The 20,551-nt window shown below is 51.6% G+C and overlaps 1 protein-coding gene across 5 annotated transcripts in view; it reads left to right on the top strand.

Annotated features, from left to right (window-relative positions):
- Window positions 1-20,551, top strand: part of WDR25 (WD repeat domain 25) — a 141,764-nt gene that overhangs the window by 85,274 nt on the left and 35,939 nt on the right. For all 5 annotated transcript variants that reach the window (XM_067725721.1, XM_067725731.1, XM_067725741.1 and 2 more), the window contains exon 4: window positions 9,839-9,969. In XM_067725721.1, the coding sequence (XP_067581822.1) occupies window positions 9,839-9,969 (131 nt within the window). The remainder of the gene's footprint in view (window positions 1-9,838; window positions 9,970-20,551) is intronic.

The following is a 20,551-nucleotide window of genomic DNA, read 5'->3' as shown; positions in this document are numbered from 1 at the left end:
TTAATCAAATACAAGTTCATTTGATAACATTAATGGATTCCTAGCGGCCCTTTGTCATGATCTATCTTCTCAATCAACAGATGTTAAGCAGACATTGCCATTGTGTGTGTGTATGTGTGTGTGTGAGTGAGTGAGTGGGGGGGGGGCTCTGACATTTTCAGACGTTCGAAGAGAGTCCTCTCACCTGGCCAGTTAGGCACTGCCGCAGCAGGTGGCAGTAGGGGCCATTGCTGAGTTTGGAGCAGGAGAGAATCATGGCTCCATGTGCACCCTGGGCAGGCCTCCCTGGTGGCTGTAGCGGGCTAGGGGTGACCCGAGGCTGGGTGGGGAGCTTCAGGAGGGGATGTGGCAGCCCTGCCCAGCTGGTGGTAGAACTCGCTGGAGGGAACATTGTCTGGCCCGGTCCCAGCTGCTCCTCTAGCTGTGGTGTGTTGGGTGGGACAGGGAAAGCATGGCCGGGCCCTCAGGGCTTTGCCGTCCCCCCGGGGAGGTGAGGGGGCACTTTTGCCCCCCACCCCTCTGCTGGGAATGGGCTCACCACCCGGTTTGCCTATTGAAGGCCCCCTCTCATTCCTTCAGCAGCTACTTGTACAGGACCTGGGCTGGGGCTACCATGGTCAGCGTGCTGGATGTCCTTTGTTGCTTGGTGCGTAGGGTCCAGGGGTCTGGCCTTGCCCTTGGGGAAGGCCGCCAACCCCTGGGTGGGGCCTCTGCCACTGAGAGGTTTGGTTTCTGTGTCCATCTCCATGGCTAGTGTGGGAGCTCCTTGAGGATGGGGCCCATCCAGGTGGTCTTTGTGTCTCTGTCACGTGGCCAGGCCTGGCTCGGAGCAGCTGCTCAGCGTGCGTGCACGTGAGGCAGAGCTGAGGAGGCCCTTGCCAGGCGGGGGTGGGTTCATCAGGGGCCGCCGGAGTGGGGTCTGCACGCACGCCCACGCCGCATTCCGGCACCCCACCTGGCCCAGGGCGTGCGGGGGCTGTATACAGCCCCCGTGGCTCTCGGCCTCGTTTGACTTCTGTCCTTTCTTGTCACCGAGTCTGATCTTCCTTTTCACTTGCTTTGCCTCTTTCCGCCCTTGGTGATTTGGCTGTTCCATTTCAATCTAATTAGAACTCCCCGCCAGGAGAAAGCAGCGCAGGGCGTTCTCACCGCAGCGCTCTGGGAATTAGTCACTCGGTGCCCATTGTCGTTAATGGGAATTTGGCGCCAAGGCCATTTATCCTGGTGTCCTCAGTCAATACAGTTAAAAATCTGTGGATTCTAAAACGTCAATACCCGGCCTGAAATATGGAGGGCCAGCAACATTTTATCTCGTTAATTTATAGTTCTGACGGGCTGTTGGCTTAGAGAACAACCATGAATCAACACTTAAATAAAATCTGCTCACAGGTTAATAATTTCTGGTGCTATCATTTCAGTCTGTAATCTTCCTAAGGAAACGTCTCTGATGCGTCAGGCTGAGGCGGCCTCGGGGAGCGCTGGTCTTCGACTCCACCAGGGCCCCGAGTGCCGCCGGCTTTATGAGTCAGCTGTCCGGCACACCACATCAGCCCGTCTCCTCAAAAGCCCCCGAAGAGCTTGAGCTCGTTCAGTTCTAAGTGGTACTGGTTCTTGCAGATTCCACCCCTTAGACCATCGCCCCCAGCCTGGCTGTTAAGGCCTGGGAGGCACACGAGGCCTTGAACTTTGCATTTGTTGGCTGCAAAGGAGATGGTCCTTTCCCTGGAGCCTCCAGGGCCCTGGATGGGCAGGGCACCCTGTCCTCCTTCCTGTGCCCAGTCAGCTCTCCTGACGTGTGTCCAGCCCATCCGGGGCATCCAGGCCGTGCCACCCGGTCCCAGCTCCCGGATGCTGGAGGCAGCCCAGTGTGGTAGGAGGAACTTGGATGGGGTGGAGACACGGCTCTTCCACCTACCCAAGCCGGGCGTCCTCGGGGAAGCTTCCTTTACTTCCGTTTCCGCATCTGTGAGATGGGTAGCAATGCCCAGCAGCTGGGGTCATGGAGGGGAACAGCTGGGATAACGTATCCAGAGTGCCTGCTGCACGGCAAGCACTCAGCAAAGGCTGCCCTTCCCTTCCCCGCCCCTGCCCCACAAGGCCCTTCAGAAGGTAGGAAATCATAGCCGTGTTCCTCTGAGCATCCGGAGAGCCGCAGTGGCTGGACCACGTCCCCAAACGGGGCAGCTTTGGTGGCTCAGTTCCAAAAGCCCCCAGAGGTCCCCCCGAGCCAGCTTCCTGGTGTCGCTCTTGATCCCACGTGTGGGTCTGGGGGCAGACCAGCAGGAAGACCGCCTTTCAGGGTCTCCCAGCCTCTCCTACGTCCTCCACTGCTCCGTGACAAAATGGCCTGAGCGGGGTAGCAGCTTCCTCCTCGTGATGGGTCGGCACGTGCCTTTCACTTGAGCGGGCGTCCTCTTCACTCAGACCCCGCTTCCCGCGCCCTGCTGCCCCCGCCCCTGCCTGGCTCCTTCTGCTCTGGGGTCCCTGTGTCTTTCCGTGGGGGTCATGGTGCGTGGGCCCGAGTGACCGACTGGAACTGGACCCATGAATGATCATGACTTTTCTTTTCCAAGAAGTGTCTTCTGGTGTCTCCCTTGTTTTTGCGTCATGACTGGGGCCTCCATCACAGGAATGCTCCAAGGAAAAGGGGAGTGACAAATCGGCTGGGCGCTCCCTGTGGGCCAGGCTGTGAGCCGTGTAGCCCTGGTTCCTGGCACCCTGCCTGGCCTGGATCAAGCCAGAATGAATAAGTGGATGTTAGGCTCTCTGCTTATTACATAGTTAGTCTTCACGCTAACCTATGGGGGAAGTGTTTTCATCCCTATTTCATGGGCTCAGAAACTGAGGCTTGGAGCGTTGGATGACTTGCAGTGACAGAGCTGGGGTTCAGCTCCGGCCCGTGTGACTGGCAGAGGCTTTGGCTGTTCAAGGACAAGAGTGGGTACCCTCAAGCACGTGTGTTTCTGGGCTGTGACCGAACAGTTTGCTTAAGCCGACTCCGGGGGAGCCCGCTCTCACCCGGGCAGCTGGCTCACCACCTGCCGAGGATAACTCGGGGCCTCTGGGAAGAAAGCGCGCCCAGACTGATCCCTCTGATGAAGTGACTGGCTGAAGGGTGCTTCTCCGGCTATCGACAGCCGCCGTCCCAGCAGGAGAAATGTTTGCCCTGACGATTTTAAAACACTTGTCAGAGGAAGGGTGAGAAGCGTCCATATTAAAAGCCCGGAGAAGAGTGTCAGGGGCTCACTCGGCTTTGGAGAAGTGGCGGCAGGGGGGCTCCTTGTTGGGCTAAAGCCTTCAGAGTGGTGCCGCCCCCTGACCCTGGGTCTCCTGGGAGGCGCTGGTGAGAGGGGCCTGGGCTTTTCCAGCCTTTAGGCTTTCCAGCACCATGACTATTCTCTGGAACAGCTCAGAGGAACCCGGTTAGGTGTCCTTCACGCGCCCGCGGACAGCAGCGGGCATGGACATGGAGCTCCCGAGGGTGTGGGCACGTCTCGTGTCATTGCTCCTTTGGTCCTCGGGGTTTTACTACTAGATGCAGATATGGAGGCTGTGCAGAGCTCTGTGCCCCAGTGAGGTCTGAGCTGATGGCGGTCCCTGGCTGCCGCCCCTCCAGTGTCCTCTTGCCCTGGGAGCAGCCGCCTGCCCTCCTGTCCTCCGTCCCACAGATACAGGCGGGACCCCGCAGACTCCTCTACACAGTGGAGTCCCACTTTCTCCTAAGCTCGCTCCTTCACCGGCATCCCTTTCCCAGCCCTCCTTTAAACTAGTCTGTTCTCAAGGCTGTGCCCTTTCGATCCCGGGCACCCGTCCCCATTCCCACCCACGCTCTTCTCCTCCGCTGAGGAGTATTTCTCTCCAGTCCCGACCTCGATTTCTCCCCCTCTTTCCATACAGCTTTGGAGTAAGAAGCTGACCTAGTTGTGGATATTAAATCAGATGTTACCAAGCTTGAGTAAAGCCCCTGCCAGCCCCGTATCTCACACTTTAGAACCTGCCTTCGAGGTCCTTCCACGCCTCCACAAACCTCTGACTAGTCATCTGCCTCTAGTTAAGCTCGTGCCAGCCCTCTGGATAAATCAAAGGTGGTTTTTAATCAACGGCACTATTTCATTCATTACCATTATTGCACAGAGGTGATGTTTTTATCTGTGTGTGTGTTTAATTGTGCTTGCACTGCAGTTTGGCTCCCTTTGTAGGTAGGACGACCTCTGTTGACTGACCCCGGAGGCTAAACACAGTCACGGCTTGTTCGTTGTCCTGGTGGTGACTTCTGAGTCCCAGAAAGCCAACATAAGTTGTACCTTTGGGACCTGTTTGCAAGTTGAGAACTTTTTTTTTTTTTTTTTAATTTTGGAAAATTCAGTCTTGTCCAGTTAATGAAATGCAGTGGCCAAACTTGATATGAAAGAAATTTCTACAACAGCTACTGCTGTTTCTGCTGTGACTACTGCTGCTGCTGCAGCCGCTGTCTGTCGGGCCTGTCGTTTGCCTGGGGCTTGCTGTCTTATGTGCATTATTTCTAATTCTCACAACAAGCCCTGAAGGTAAGATTTATTCTCCTGAGTGCACGTATTAGGAGCCCACGGATCTGAGAGGCTTGCCGGCGGATCCCGGGGCTGCTAGCTTACCTACAGGGAGCGTGCAGACGCAGGCCCGTCTGACTCTGGCCTGGACCCTCCCCGGGACTCTGCCCGGCGTGCCAAGATGGTGCTCATTTCTGATTCACAGAGTTTGATTTGAAAGTTAGTAAGCTCCTTTCTTCGTTAACTTTGAGTCAGGAGGGTTAAATTTACGGCTGGCTGAATACTTCCTAGAGGATGAGTGTAACGATATTGATTTTCACAGGATGAGTCATACACCGCCTGCCTGGGAACACGAGCTCAATCACCACCAGCCGACAGCACCAGCCAATCCCTGGTCAGCATCTCCCCTACCCGCTCCCGAGCCTGTGATGTGCGCGCAGAGCTCAGCGGAAGGAAAGGTCACGAATCGCTCGTGGGCGGGCTCCGGGGTCACAGGGGTCCAGCCTCTGTCCCAGCGTGGCCGACTCACAAGGCCCTGGACGAGGCCTCACCTCTCTGGGCTTCCATCCCTCATTCCCCCAACGCTGAGAAATGGGGTAATTACACCTCCCACGCAGGGTTGTGGCATGACACGTGCAAGCCCCAGGCAGGCCTGGAGGCGATAGGCGCCATCTCTCTGGAGAGGAGGGCATGAGCTTCCCTGCTCTTTCTTGGGGCCCCCTACTTGGGTTTCACCTGACCTGTGTCAAGTGCTTCTTACGTGCCAGGAACTGGGCCGGGGGCCAGACGTGCTGGGACAGAGGAGGCCCCTCAGGGCCCTGGAGCCCTCGTGACCATAGGGTCCCACAGGGTAGGCGTTAGGGTTGACAGGCAGTGTTGCCTGGCCACGCAGGTGGTCACCCTGGGAAGCTCAGTGTCTCCACCGGAGAAAGAGGGGGGCTCCCCGAGGAGGAGCGCGGCCAGTGTTACAGCTGCCTTATCACAGCAATATTGGTGACGGTGCATTGCCAGCGCTAGTCGTGTCAAGAGACCCAGTTGAGTTTCTGCGTTCTGTCTTAAACAGGCTTTTGTTTTAATGGCGATGTGTAGTTTATCTGTATCATTATGGATTCAAGGAGGAAAAGAAGTGGTTTTTCCTAACTCCAAGAGAGTCTGAGCAGTTCTTTTATCCTGGTTGAGATCATTAGAACAAGATCAATAAAGTCAGTGTCAGTGGACTAAATATTTTAAAACTCGGTTTCTTATAAGCAGCATGCAGTGAATAAATGGAATTTTCCATAACAAACATGTAAACAAGCCAGATAAGTCTCACGGTTAAAGGTTATATACAACTAACCATTGTGCTCAAAGTAGCATTGCCCAGGAGGGGGTGCGATAAACAAGCTACTCCCGGCTTCCCTGGTGGCACAGTGGTTAAGAATCCGCCTGCCAATGCAGGGGACACGGGTTCGAGCCCTGGTCCAGGAAGATCCCACGTGCTGCGGAGCAACTAAGCCTGTGTGCCACAACTACTGAGCCTGCGCTCTAGAGCCCGCGAGCCACAGCTACTGAAGCCCGCGCGTCTAGGGCCTGTGCTCCGCAACAAGAGAAGACACCACAGTGAGAAGCCTGTGCGCTGCAAGGAAGAGCAGCCTCCGCTCACCACAACTAGAGAAAGCCCGCGCACAGCAACGAAGACCTAACACAGCCAAAAATAAAAATAAAAAAAATAAAGAAAATAAATAAAGAAAAATTAAAAAAAACAAAAACAACAAACAAAAAAAGCTACTCCATTTATGAAAAGTTGCAGAGTAGGAACACATCTGACAGCAAAGGACCTTCACCTCCAGCGTGGCTATCACCTTCAAGACAGTTTCTGATAAATATTTACCAGCCTTTATTTGTATCTCTTTAACTAAATGTAAAGGCAGCCCAAGGCATTGTATTCTCACAGCCTCAGAACAGAAACTCAACGTCAGTGATCTCTCAAGTTCCCTCAGAACAGAAACTCAACGTCAGTGATCTCTCAAGTTCCCTCAGAACAGAAACTCAACGTCAGTGATCTCTCAGGTTCCCTGCTCTTAAAAACTCACATCCCTTGGCTTTAGCTTTCAGTTTAACTGAGGGTGAATTCAATAATTTGAGGTTTCGTTTTTTTCAACCTGTAAGAGTTCTCCCCTTTGTTGTTTGCTGTCTGCCAGGCCCTCTAGAATGCTTTCCGTACAGCCCTCCCGACAGACGTGTGTTTATGAGGGCGTGTGACACAGCAGGGAAGGGCCCTGCCCAAGGTCGCTCCACTGGAAGTGACAGAGCTGGGGTGGGACCCGGGTGTGTGTGACTCCCCACCCCTCTGCTGTATCACCTCCCACTTTGAACAGGTTGCTAGGTGACAATGGCTGGGGTCCTGATTTCTGTGCCACAGTCTCGCCCCAGACCTCCTTACCTCGTGTTTCCCAATAGGTATCTGTAATTATTATTCAAAACTGGAAAAATTTCATTTTGGTCCCTTTTAACAAAGAAGTACAGTGAAGGCCTAGTTATTACAAGTAAAAGTAGGAAAAAATAGAAATTACAGCTTGTCTTCTAACTGGAAAATTTTAGTACTTAAAAGACATAGATTCTCTCTCAATCTCTTTGGGGGATTGAGGATGAATAACGTAGTCAGAAATACATTTTTTCAGCAAAAAAGTCCAGTCATTATCTTTTAGCAACTCGACTTTCACTTTTCCTCTCATCTTTTTCCCCCATTATTGGCAAGACTGTCACGGCACTTTTTGAAAAAAACATGGCTAATTCACTGCTTTTCCTGAAATAAGCATATGGTATATGCTATGGTCCAAGAAACAGGGAGAATTTTTTCTCCAGGCATATAGAGTTTGTTTTTCCTTTTGGACTTAAGGGTTGGCAGTGAGTTCCAAATGAGCAAGGAGTCGGCATTAGGCGCGGCTGTATCTGTCTGGAGAGAAGACTTCTGGCCTACAGGGGCCTTCTTGCGCCGGTGTGAGGGTCGCAGCGACATCTGTGCTCCTTTTCCATCGAGGGGATGTAGTGATAGTCCCTCGCCCTTAGCCCCCATGTGGCTCCCCCAGCCCCCTGGCTGGAGCGAAGCTCCTGCAGCCAGCGCTGCAGGCACGAAGCCCATCCCCAGGGCACGCGGTACCGCACGGGCGGGCGGCCCCCTGCTCCATCCTCCCTGGGCGGGGGGCTTGCTAACCGGGCATGTCACGCTTGCTTTCTGACCCCGAAGTGTCGCAGAAAAGGCGAGGAAGAGTTTGGGTCCCAGACAAGTTTCAGGAAAGGAAAAGAAGAATAAGAACTGGGAATACCAGATTTCCAATTAGACCAGTTCCTCAGGAAGTGATTTTTCTGGTCTATTTGAGAGTGTTGCTTGTCTCTTGACCTAATGAGAGGGACACAGCACACAGAATACGACAAGTCTGCTCATCTTCCTCGTGCTTTTATAGAAGAGTTCTTTACTTATTAGAAAAACAGTATTATGACAGCAATATTAGTATAATTTAAGAAGTTACCTTACTACCCCTAGAACAGCTCATTTCCTGTGGGTGAATCACGTCTTCCCTATCTTTGTTCATGTCAGTCCTTCTTTAATACTCCTGTAATTTAAGAACGGGTATCGAGCTTTGTCCCTCTTGCCACAGAATGCTATTTATCATTCCAGTTGGAAATGGCTTTTCAACATCCCACCAGGCAGAGAACCACATCTGCCTTAACTGCCCTCTCAGCTCGGACAGCTAGGCTGCTGTCTATAGTCCCGTCACCGTAGTCAGTGCAACGACCCAAACTGGCCAGGTCTTGACAGCATTGTGATGACATAGGATGACCGTGGAAATCTTTGTGAGTTGCACTTTGTAGCAAAATAGTTAAGGGGCTTGTTGAGCTTAAAGAGGTATAGAGTCTTCATTTACAAAAAGCCAAGTGTTTCCAGAGTTTTCTCTGATGACAACTGACTGCCAATTGTAGGCCCTTAGAAGATACTAGAAAAAAATCCACACACTTCGTCATCCATCAGGGTAAAGGTGATGCTTGAACAAAGAACAAGGGAGCAGCCTCTTTCCAAGAAATCTGCGCTTTGGAGAGAACACTTTGAAAACAGATGTTTTTAATTGTTTATACCACTCTGTAATTTTTGTTGCCAAAAACTATGTGAACGTGTCACCTATTAAAAACTTCAGTGTCAGCACTGTTAACCTGGGAACAGTGTTTTTCTACTCCTGCTTTAAAATCCTGTAAATGAAAATTTCAGTGGATTTTGAATTAGGTTGTTAGAAATAGGAGCATATACAGCAATACCCGCTGATTAGTGGCAGGAGCCATTATTTGACATTAGGGGAACTGGAGCTTCATTAGCAAATTGTTCACAAAATCCTTTGCATCAGTGGTAGAGGGAAGCGGAAAATGTCTCCCCTGTTGCTAGTGGTAAACGTCTCTTCCATTCTGGGTCCTCACATCTCTGGAAGGAGGCTTTGGGGCTCTGACAGTGTTCAGTGTGTAAACTTAAGCTGTAACCGGGCTACTGTCAAATCACTGAGTCACAAAAAGGTCCCTACGTTTTAAAAAAGTGTAAGCATATTCAGTCCTGTTGCTCTTACTGAAATTATTATAACTCATTTGATTTAATAATTTCCAAGAGGTTTGTTGATACTCTTAGTAAATGGCATATTAAAATATATTTTAAAATGTTGTTTATTTTATCCTTGTCTCATCTTTCAAAATGTCCTTATTTTGGTAATTGCTTTTAGACTCATAATATACTGGTACAGTAGCACATAAATAAATATACACGTGTTGGCGGTATGTGCCTAAGGGTTTCTCATGGCTGGGATGTACTGTCAGACAAGTTTGGAGACCAAGGATCTAGGCAAATTGGATTTGTCCAGGCTTCCGCTGTAACTCTCGAGAGGACCAATTGATGCCTTTCACTTCCTTACCTGGTGAGCCGGTGGAGTATTTAACTACAGTGTGGTCCTAAGCACAGAGCAGGGCAGCCTTCCGGAAGTGCTCTCTCAATTGAAGGACCAAGTGTACTTCCTGGGTTCCCGTAAGAGGAGGTGATGCTTGAGATCTTGGCGTTGCACTGGTATCCAGCTTCTTATGTCCAGGGGAAGGGTTTCAAGCTAATTGAGTACCAGGTGGCCAGAGAGTGAGGGCAAATGCCGCTGCTGTTGTGTTTCCAGAAAGTCTCCATTGGCCGCCTCAGGCCCAGGTGGGCTTGTGCTTTCCTGTGGCTCCGTATCAGATGGCATCTTAGTGTCAAGGTATTTCATTTGTGATCTGAGTAGTTTCTAACCCTCTCTTCTCTTTTCGTGTTGTAGGAACCCAGCTCTTCAGTGGTCAAAGTGACTTTAGAATCACTACCTTGAAATTTCATCCAAGAGACCACAACGTTTTCGTATGTGGCGGCTTCAGCTCTGAAATGAAAGCTTGGGATGTAAGGACCAGCAAGGTAACACCCCTCTTCCTCACATGGCCTTTCCAGCAGAGCTTGCCTGGACATTTTGAATGATTGGGAGTGGGTCAGCATCTATATATAGGACCCTTGAGATGGAATAATTACCACTTAATATTGAATCAGTGGGAAGCATAATTTTTAGATGTTTTGAAAGAACATTCTTGAGTTGTTAGATTATTAAAGCACCATAGGTAACAATTCTATACAGCATGTTACTAAACATATTTGTTGAGCACCTACTGTGTGCAAATGCTTCCCGACGTTATAAGATGAATCAACCTCAGATTACTCAGGGGAATAATATGTAGATACAAATAAGTGGGGTGGAGAAGTGCTCTGTGTGTGTATGTGAGTGAGAGGAGGGGTGGTGGGGAGGGAGGGGCAGGCATTCAGAGCAGGTGAGCTTTCAGTTCAGCTCAGTGTAAGGAAGGCTTCTCGGAGGAGACAGTGTTCCCGTTGGGGCTTAAAGGCTGGTCACCGTCAGTCCCATAGAGAAGTGATGTCCACTCCCGTCCTTCACCACAGCCTGCCACTCCTGTTGCTTCCCTAACTTAGGAAATGGCAAGTCCAGGACTTCCCTGGTGGTCCAGTGGTTAAGACTCCACGTTCTCAATGCAGGGGGCATGGGTTCGATCCCTGGCCAGGGAACTAAGATCCCGCATGCCACACAGTGTGGCCAAAAAAAAAGTGGCAACTCCATCTTTCTGGTTGTTCAGGCCCAAACCATCAGAATCATCCCTCTCTCCACTCTTCCTGTCATCCCCCCAACACCCAAACCATCAGCAAACCCAGTCGTAACTCGGGTTTAAGCTGCCGTTGTCTCTTGCTCAGATAATTGCAGTAGTTTCCTCTCTGGTATCTGTCTTCCCCCACCACAGCCCCCCACCTCCCCCGACCCCTTACGGTTTGTTCTCAACACAGTAGCCGGCGTGGCCTGTGACAGTGGAAGTCAGATGTGTCACTCTTCTGGTCAGAACCCTCCAGGCTCAGGTCTCACTCACAGGAAAAGCTGTGTCCGTAGGGCGGCCCACAAGGCCTCAAGATCTCCGCTCAGCCTCAGCCCCACCCGCCTCCTTGCCTTTCCTAGAACACACCAGCACAGTCCTGCCTCAGGGCCTTTGCACTTTCTGCCTGGAAGGCTCTCCTCCCAGTTTTCTATGGAGAGGCTCCCTCCCTCCTACAGGGTTCTGCTCAAATGCCACCTCTGCAGTGAGGCCTTCCCAGACCACCATGCCAGCCACCCCTGGCATTCACTAGTCCCCCTGCCACCTCTTTTCTCCCCATAGCACTTATGATCACCCGGCACACTATGGATTTTGCTTGTCTATTTGCCTTGTCTCCATCCCCTCGAATGTAAGCTCTTCCAGGGCAGGGATTTTTGTCTGTTTTGTTTGCTGCTGACTCTAGCTCCTAGAACAGTGCCTGGCACGTAGTAGGCACTCATCAGACCGTGGGTGACTGAATGAGTGGACGGAGGCAGAGGGCAGTCACACGGGATGGGGGATACAAGGTGTGTGCAGGGCCAGTGGCCTGCTCAACTTGGCCAGGCGTGGGCCCCAGGCAGTGGGACAGGCCGGGCAGAGAGGTTTTTAATGCCATGAGTCTGGGTTTGGATCAGCAGTGGGGAGCCATGGGAGGTTTGTGAGCAGGGGTCTGGGATCAGGGGTGCAGAGGGGCTCAGGGAGGGGCAGTGGGGAAGAGCCTGACTGCCTCCTGCCTCTGGGGGGCTCAGTGATTTCAGGATGGCTGTTTCAAGCTCTGAGAAGCACCGCCCTGGTCTGAAGGAGGCACACAGCCACTAGAATGCTTACAGGGTAGTTCATGATGATACCGGCATTGATCTTGACCTTGAAAGAAGAGGGTGTGGAACGTCAGAGAGTGTCGTCCTCCATTAGGGATTCAGGGGAGTCAGTGGTCCCACGCCAAAGGGCTCTAGCCTGCTGCATCTGCAGCGCCAAAGACTCTACCTAAAGGCATCCCCCTCCAGGGCCGCCTCCTGCCCCATCCTGGGCAGGTGCAGCCCCCCATCAGGTCTTCACTGAGCAGAGGCCGTTCTGCGTGGCCAGGATGGAAGGAGGTGGGACAAGACCTCCAGTTCCGGATTCGAAAGGCGAGTTGGTGCGTCAGACCGGCTGCTGCAGAAAGGCACTTTCCCCCCAGGCTGTGGGAAGGGGCTGCTGGTGTTTGCAGGAGAACCTAAAACCAGAGACAGTTTCCTTAAAGAGAACAGGATGTTCTATCCGTAGGTATTTTGCCTAAAGTACTTCACAAGTGGGAGAATTAGAGCATAGAGAGATGTACTCTTTTTAAAAAAAAACACATTTTTCTTCTACAAGACTTTTTAAAAACAAGAACATTTGGAAAAGAGAGAAAAGTTACCCGTAAAGAAGTGGATGTGTGGACTTTTAAAAGCACTTGAACACTTGTGTATGGGATATAAATACATGGTAAATGAAAGAAGACATTGGAAAGTGCTGCTGGAGTTAGAAACTCTTAGTCATGCTGTTTGAAGCAGGGCCTCCTGATCAACCAGCCCCTGGTGACAGCCACGTCCCTTAGAGGTGGGCTGTTTTTAGCCTCAAAGAGCAAACACGTAAGAAATTACTCATCAAGGACGCCATCTGATTTAAGACTTTGTTAAAAATATCGGATTTTCTCCTAGGGCAGACGCCAGCTGACGTGTTCTGAGAATGCTGGGGGGGAAGCAATTAGGAGCAGATGTTGCTGTGACTGGTATCGGCATGTTTGCCAGTCTCTCCCCAGCTAATAATGTGGGTAAAGGGATCTGTGCAATATTTGTTTTTACTTCCTTTTTACCAACAATCTGACTGCCTGTCCTCCCTTGCTGGGTCACAAGGACTGTTTCCATGTGCATCAGCCAGACTCAGGGGACCAGTCTCTTTCCTGCTTCAGTTCTGTTTCCTCTGATAGGTGTGGCCCAAGTGCCTTGTACGGACCCAGCAGGAGGGCCAGAGAGGAAAGGTGTGGACAGCCACCTGGGGTGGCTCTCTGCCCTCCTGCTGGGCTCCCGTGGGGCCTGGGGCTCTGTCCCAGGTGCTGAACTTTCCAGCCCTCCCTGGTGAGCGTAGGAACACCTAGGGCTGAGCGGCTTGTCTTCTGACTGCCTTCAGGGGCAGCTGTGGAAACTGCAGGAGGGACACAGACCTTAGCTTAAAATCAAGACGGGTTTCCTCTTTTAAAAACAACGGAAGGACTGTTATTATTATAAAAGTAATATGCGATTATATGAAAAAACAAATAGAAACAGAGAGAAGGGGTAGTTGAGCCAGCCAAAGGTAAACATTAGTAACATTTAAATATTTTTATTTCATTGTTCTTTTCCACTGTGTGTGTGTGTGTTTTTTTTTTTTTTTTTTTTTTTTTTTTTTTTGCGGTACGCTGGCCTCTCACTGTTGTGGCCTCTCCCGTTGCGGAGCACAGGCTCCGGACACGCAGGCTCAGCGGCCATGGCTCACGGGCCCAGCCGCTCCACGGCACGTGGGATCTTCCCGGACCGGGGCACGAACCCGCGTCCCCTGCATCGGCAGGTGGACTCTCAACCACTGCGCCACCAGGGGAGCCCCACATTTAAATATTTTTATTTCACTGTTCTTTTCCACTGTGTGTTTTTCAAAACATTGTTTGGTCTTATTTTGCTTTTCACACAGCATTGCAAGGGTTTTCCTTGCAGTGAAATGAACTCTTGTAGGTGTTTAATGCGTCCCTCTGACGCAGCTGCTTGGCTAATTCGCTCCATGCTTTAGCCTCAGCACTCAGGGCCGCGTCTGACACAGCAGGCACTCGATAAATATGGCTCGAATGAGTCAATTTCAGATGGTTGAGCTTATTAAGCCATTTCCTGAGGTTGGATTTTAGGACATTTCCTTTTGTTTGGTTTGGTTTGCCATTTAAAGTTAGTAGATGTGAAGGTGGAGATCAGGGATCGGCAAGTGCAGCTTGGGGCTAAATCTGACTTGCTGCCTGTTTTTGTAAATAAAGTTTTATCGGAATGCAGTTCCTGTCATTCATTTGTGTAACGGCTGCAGCTGCTTTCACACCACAGTGGTAGAGTTGAGTAATTGCACCGGAGACCACATGGCCCGCGAAGCCAAAAATACTTAGGATCTGGCCCATCCCTGCTAAGACGTATCTGGCTGTGGTGTGTGTCACGCTGTGGCTTGTGGGGACTGATCCTTCTGACCTGGCTGACAAGATGGGTGCCCCTGTGCCTCACCCTATTATGGGCACCCTCTGGAAGCCGTGTGCTCAGAGAATGGCTTTTCCAGAGAGCCGCGCCTCAGTCGGGTTTGTGGGCCGTCTCCCCCTCTCGCTTTAACCTCCAGACAAACCATCGCAGTCTACTTTGTGATACATTCCACGGTGGGACACGTCTGTGCATCTAGTGTTGTCCACATTTGCAGTTTCTTTCCTGCAGCTTGTGCCCCAGAACTCAAACTGCTGGGTTAAAAGTGAGTCAGCATTTTGAAGGTAAGGGGTAGGTTTCCGACGATGGAGCTGAGCCCACCACTGGAGCAGGACGGTGCGGCCAGACAGCCTCTTGCCGGGTCTGAGGAGTAGTTGGAACAGATAACTTTAAAGCTACTTTCCAGTCATAGACTTTCATTCCTTAAGCTTAGCCACACGATGAATGTTGGGATTCTGGACTTCTCTGGTCCAGCCCGGTGCATTACAGCAAACGGGCTCTTTGGTTCCCCTGTCTTTTCTTGGTCCATCTCTCTCTGCTCTGGTTTGATGAGTGGATCACATCCCTTGTCGCCGCAGAGCGCCTGGCTTCATTTCCGGCAGGTCGGCAGGATGTGTTCTGCACGAACCCTCCGAGCCTGCTTACTCGTGCCGGCCCCGTGCTGCCAGTGCCGGGTCTTCTGACTCTTCTGTCTCCCGACGGTCTGCTTGAACGTGGGTCTGGTCTGGAACCCAGGATGTCTGTGGTCTGACCTTCATGTTACCACGGGGGTCCAAGCCCCTCCGGGCTGCCAGTGCTTATTGGCCTGAGATCCAGCAGCCCTGGGTTCCCATCCTCCCTCTCCTACTTGCTTAGCTGGCTGATTTTAGGCAAATCTCTAAACTCAAGCCTCTCCCAGTCAAGGGTTTCCCCCGTGGTATAGTAAAGGGGCAGGATGAGGTCATCTTTCAAGCAGGGCCTCTGAACTCTCCTGTGCGTAGGAGAGCGCCTGGGACTCTTGTTAGGATGCAGACTCTGTTTCAGCAAGATGATGTCTTAGTCAGCTCAGACTGCTGTAATGAAATACCACAGCCTTGGGGGGCTTAAACAGCAGACATTTATTTCTCATTGTTCTGGAGGCTGGAAGTCCGAGATCAGGGTGCCAGGGTGGTCGGGTTCTGGTGAGGGGGCTTCTCCTGGTTTGTAGATAGCTGCCTCTTGCTGTGTCCTCACATGATGGAGAGCGAGCAAGCTCTGGCCTCTTCATCCCTTAGAAAGGTCCCATCCACTCCCATCATGGGACCTCCACCCTCATGACCTTATCCAAACCTAATTACCTCACAAAGGCCCCACCTCCAGATATCATCACACTGGGGATTAGAGCTTCAGAATATAGATTTTGGGGGGGACACAAACATTCAGTCCTTTGCAGGTGAGATCCTGCATTTCAGCAAGCTCCCAGGAGACGCAGAGACAGACGGCCCATGGACCACACTTTGAGAAGCCAGGTCTCAAAGGGCCTCTGAACACAGAGGTCCCATGCTTCTCTCACGTGAGCACCCTTGGTCTTCGTCTGCGATTGACCTGCACCACCTGTGACCTATCTCAGCGATAAACAGGTTGTGAGCACCTTCACCTGACAGCTATTCATTTACAACTGCCTGTGAGGGGGGCTCGGTCCAGTCATGTCTGCGCCTTGGCATCTTCCACAGGACCTGGAACCGGAGCAGGTGCTCAGGGGGTAACTTGGAGTGAGCTGCTGGGGTCAGCCGCCCCTCCCATCACGATGGAGCCCTGCAGGAGCATCCACCTGCCCACATTTCGGGGGGCAGTGGCCTCCCTGGGATTTCTGCAGAGGGAGTGGGCCCTCCAACAAATGGGAAATAAAGGCTAGCTGCAATTCAGCTGTAACTGGTCATTCCAGAAGTGTAGACAGAGGACGAGGACTTGGGAGATCCTGGGCCAGATGAGGGCTGGTGCAGTGGTTCTAACACTGCAGCCCTCAGCCAAGTCTGAGCTCTCATGTGCCCCAGTGTCTCGTAGATGATGGGGTGTCCAGCCTCGCAGGGCCCTGGCTCTTTGCCCGGCCAGGAATGGGAGCTGGAGAGTTCCAGGTCTGCAGGGCCCACCAGCACTGTGGGAAAGGCTCCAAGGCAGTTACTTTTAGGTTTGCTTTAAGATGACTATGTAGTTTGAGCCAAAAGTTAGGATAGGTAATGAAATTTCTCCCCTGTATCATGCATGAAAGTTGTAGAAAAACTCCTACAGAGGCTTAACAATCCTATTGCGTATTTCGTGAATCACCCTTTTTGCGAGACCAAATTCTGGAACCCCAACCTCAGCAAATGACCTCTCGGCCAAGCAAAACTGAGCACTGCCAATTGGAGCAGCCCTGGAAAATCTGGGACATGTGGCTCCCGACACTGGGAGCCTGGCCTCTGCTCCGGTTCTCTTCCCTTCCGTGGGCAGGGCCGACACTGGGCAGGCTAGGGCCCAGCACGACTTCCGATGCATAGGTCTGCTCTGTTCCCGAGAAGGAGGGTCTCAGGTGCCCTCAGGTCCCCACTGGGCCTCGAAAACACCGACCCCCACCCGCTCGGGTAGTTCTCAGGGTGAGATCTACTCTGACAGACCAGCTCACTTTCTTTGCTCTAGTGTTGGTTTGACCCGAATCATCAATAGTCCATGCTTGTTCTACATCTTTCTCTCCCTTTAAGTTTGTAAAGGGCCGTCTTGACGTCCAGATCTTGAGTTCATTCCTTGACCTCCTTTGGGAGCTTTGTCCCAAACCCACTGCAGGTGTGTGTCCTATCATGCAGGTGACAGTGGGCGAGGCCTCTGGCTCGTCCTTCCCACCTGCTTGGGTTCTCATCTCTGCCTGTTGTTGTCACAGCCCCTCACTCTGCTGCAGTTTCCCCACAGAATGTAAGCTCCCTGAGGGCAGGGATTTGCTCCTTTCCTGCTGTTTTCCCTGAGCCTAGCGAAGTGCTGGCTGGATGGGATGGGACTGTTGCAGGAATGACTAACGGCCTTAATCCAGGCCAATTTAAAAAAAAATCCCAAGTGATAAGCCCACCCAGGTGAAGTGGAAGCTGAGTCAGCATCTGTTAACACGCTCTTCTCCGGCACTGACCGACCTTGGCCGTCCTGCCCCGAGGGGGAATGAACCAGCTGGTCATGCAGCCAGTGGTTGCTGGTCTGGACTGGCTGCCCTGGTGCCATGGTCAGAGCACCCGGAGCCTTAGAGGATACCCACCCGCCCCTGCAGGTGGCCTCGGCCTCCGGCGTTGTGAAAACCCTCCAGGTGATTCTAATGAAGAGCCCGAGTGGCGAACCACAGCCCTGGAGGCCAGGGTTTGGGAGCATCAGTGTGAGTCCCGAAGGGTGTTTTGCAGGGTCTCTGCTGTGTAGGTGAGGGTGTCCTGAAATGTCCGTTCCTGCCGTGGCAGCTGTCGGGAAGACTCAGCACCTTCACCTCCTGGTTCCTGGGCGCCATCAGTCTTCGTGGCGTTGTAGGCAGGTTGCTTATTTGCCCTAATGAGGTTCCGATTACTCTCCATTTGTCTCTTTCATCAGCTTTATACTAAAAAGCCTTTTGTTTGGGCTCTTCGTACTTCTGCAGTTCTGGCTAAGTTTTGCCTTCGGCCAAACTTTTTATGAGATGAGAGCGGGAGCCTAAGGGAGGTGGAGACGGGGAAGGGCGTAGACAGCCTGGGGCTGAGGGAAGCGTGGTCACCGCTCCGTGTGACTCGCCATGGGTCCTTGTCTCTTTCGGGCTCCCATTGCCCCATCTGTCAGGTGGTGGTGGGATGCTCTCGGGTGGCATGGACTGGGCGGCCACCACCTGCCAGGCTCTGTACTGGACCCTCCCTGTGTGTCATCTACTGCGACACAGCAGTCCTGGGAGGTGTACCAGGTGCTGCTGTCACCCCATCCCCCTGGCGGGGTGCCCGAGGTTCAGCAAGGTTCCAGCAGCCAGCACACGGCTGGTTGGTAGGGGGGTAAGACCTTGACCCGGTGCCTTGATTCCCGCGCCCTTGCAGGCCCTCCTGTTCACAGGTCGAAGGAAGCGTTGGTCTTGGGTGTAAATAAAGCTTTGGCAGTGAGAGCCGTGTGCTTTCTTCTTGGAGAAGCCTGCAGGGGGCAGCCCTCGAGTTCAGACGCCTGCTCGGTCCCGCCGCTTGCAGCTCGATGCCCGGTGTCAGGGGCCCCCCTGTGAACTTGACAGTGGTGGGCCCTGCGGCCTCAGGCCTGAAGTCACAACCCCGGCGCCTCTGTGAGGGCAGCCCTTCGGCCTCCACAGGTGGATGTGGAAACCAGTCCTGAAAGGCTCAGCTTTCAGCGCAGGGGTGGACGGCCACTGTGGGGCTTGGACCTGATCTGTCGGCCTCACCGGCTGCCTTCACAAGCGGCCAGGGGGTCCTCATGTGTCTCCTGGGTCATCCAAAATCTTGGGCGAAGCTGGGGAAGGGGTCCCTGGAATCCAGAACCTCAGACCCCTGCCCCCAGCCCAGTCCTTCTCTTCACCTTCACTCGGCAGCACTTGTCTTGGGGTGTCAAGCAGACTCCAGTTAAAAACCTGAAATGTGAGTTGCCACCTGGAGCTCAGTGTGTGACAACGGGAGAGCATGGCACTCAGGAGGGCCACGTCCCCGTGTGATCACTTGGGCTCTTAAAGATGCAGTAGGATGTATCAGAAAATATAAAGCAGACTCTGGACCCGTAATGATTATATAAATAAAATATTTATGTAATGCTAACGTATATGACCTTTGTAATTTGTTTTGCCACTAAAATAAGCTGTGTTACATACACTGAACATCTCTCGTTGAGATTTTTTATCTCCTTGAGATTTTAAAAAATTTAATATCTTTATGAAATAGATTCACAGTTTTTGTTTTACCTAAAAACTTAGTTTGCCATAACTAATAGTATCCAAAAAAAATCATGGGTTTGATGCCCTAGTTATTTTTTGTCTTAATATACTTTAAATACTTATTACGTTTTTTTGGTAGCAGCTTTTTTTCTTTTAATTAATTAATTAATTAATTTTTTGGCGGTACGCGGGCCTCTCACTGTTGTGGCCTCTCCCGTTGTGGAGCACAGGCTCCGGACGCGCAGGCTCAGCGGCCATGGCTCACGGGCCCAGCCGCTCTGCAGCATGTGGGATCTTCCTGGACCGGGGCACGAACCCATGTCCCCTGCATCGGCAGGCGGACCCTCAACCACTGCGCCACCAGGGAAGCCCTAATTTACTTATTTACTTGCCTGCTCCAGGTCTTAGTTGCGGCATGCAAGATCTGGGTTGCAGCGTGTGGGATCTTTAGTTGCGGCATGCAGGCTCTTTTAGTCGCAGCATGCGGGCTCTTAGTTGCGGCATGCAGGATCAAGTTCCCTGACCAGAGATCGAACCCGGGCCCCCTGCACTGGGAGCGCGGAGTTTTAACCGCTGGACCACCAGAGAAGTCCCAGTAGCAGCTTTGTTGAGATGCAATTCATATACCATACAATGCGCTCATTTAAAGTATACAATGCGTTCGTTGTTAGTATATTTACAGAGTTATACAACCATCATCACTGTCAGTTTAGAACATTTTCATCACCTCAGAAAGAAACCCTCTACCCTTTTTAGCAGTCACCCCAACTCCCCTGCCTCTATCCCCTACCCCCAGCCCCTGGCAACCACTGATCTACCTTCTGTCTCTGTAGATTCGCCTATTCTGTACATTTTATAGAAACAGAATCATACAGTATGTCACTTAGCATAATGTTTTCAAGGTTCACCTATGTTGTAGCGTGTGTCAGTACTTCATTCCTTTTTACGGTCAAATAATATTCCATTGTACGGATAGATGCATTTCGTTTATTCATCAGTTGATAGGCATTTGTGTTCTTTCCATTTTTTGGCTCTTATGAATAATACTCTTATAAATATTCATTTACAAGTTTTTGTGTGGACATGTGTTTTCGTTCCTCTCGGACTCCACCTGGGAGTGAAATTGCTGAGTCCTGGTCCCTCTATGGGTGACCTTTTGAGAAACTGCCAGACTGTCTTCCAGAGTGGTTGCACCATTTTGCAATGTATGAAGGGTCCGATTTCCCCGTCCTCGCCTTACTTGTTGTCGGTCTTCTTGCTTTTCCCCATCCCAGTGGGTGTGAGGTGGCGTCTCCTTGTGGTCTCCTTAAGGTTTGGCATAGGACTGTGCACACTGTATATTTCTTCATGAATGAGCTCTGGTAGTTTGTGTCTCTCAAAGAATTTGTTCATTACATCTAAGTTATCAAATTTATAAACATAAACTTGTTCATAATATTCCTTTATTATCCCTTTTGATGTCTTTAGGTTCTATCTTCTCCTTCATTCCTGATATTGATAGTTATATCTTCTTTTTT

This window comes from Pseudorca crassidens, chromosome 1, assembly GCF_039906515.1.
Source record: "Pseudorca crassidens isolate mPseCra1 chromosome 1, mPseCra1.hap1, whole genome shotgun sequence".
In the NCBI taxonomy this organism is placed as follows: Eukaryota; Metazoa; Chordata; class Mammalia; order Artiodactyla; family Delphinidae; genus Pseudorca; species Pseudorca crassidens.
This window is presented reverse-complemented; position numbering and strand designations above follow the sequence as displayed.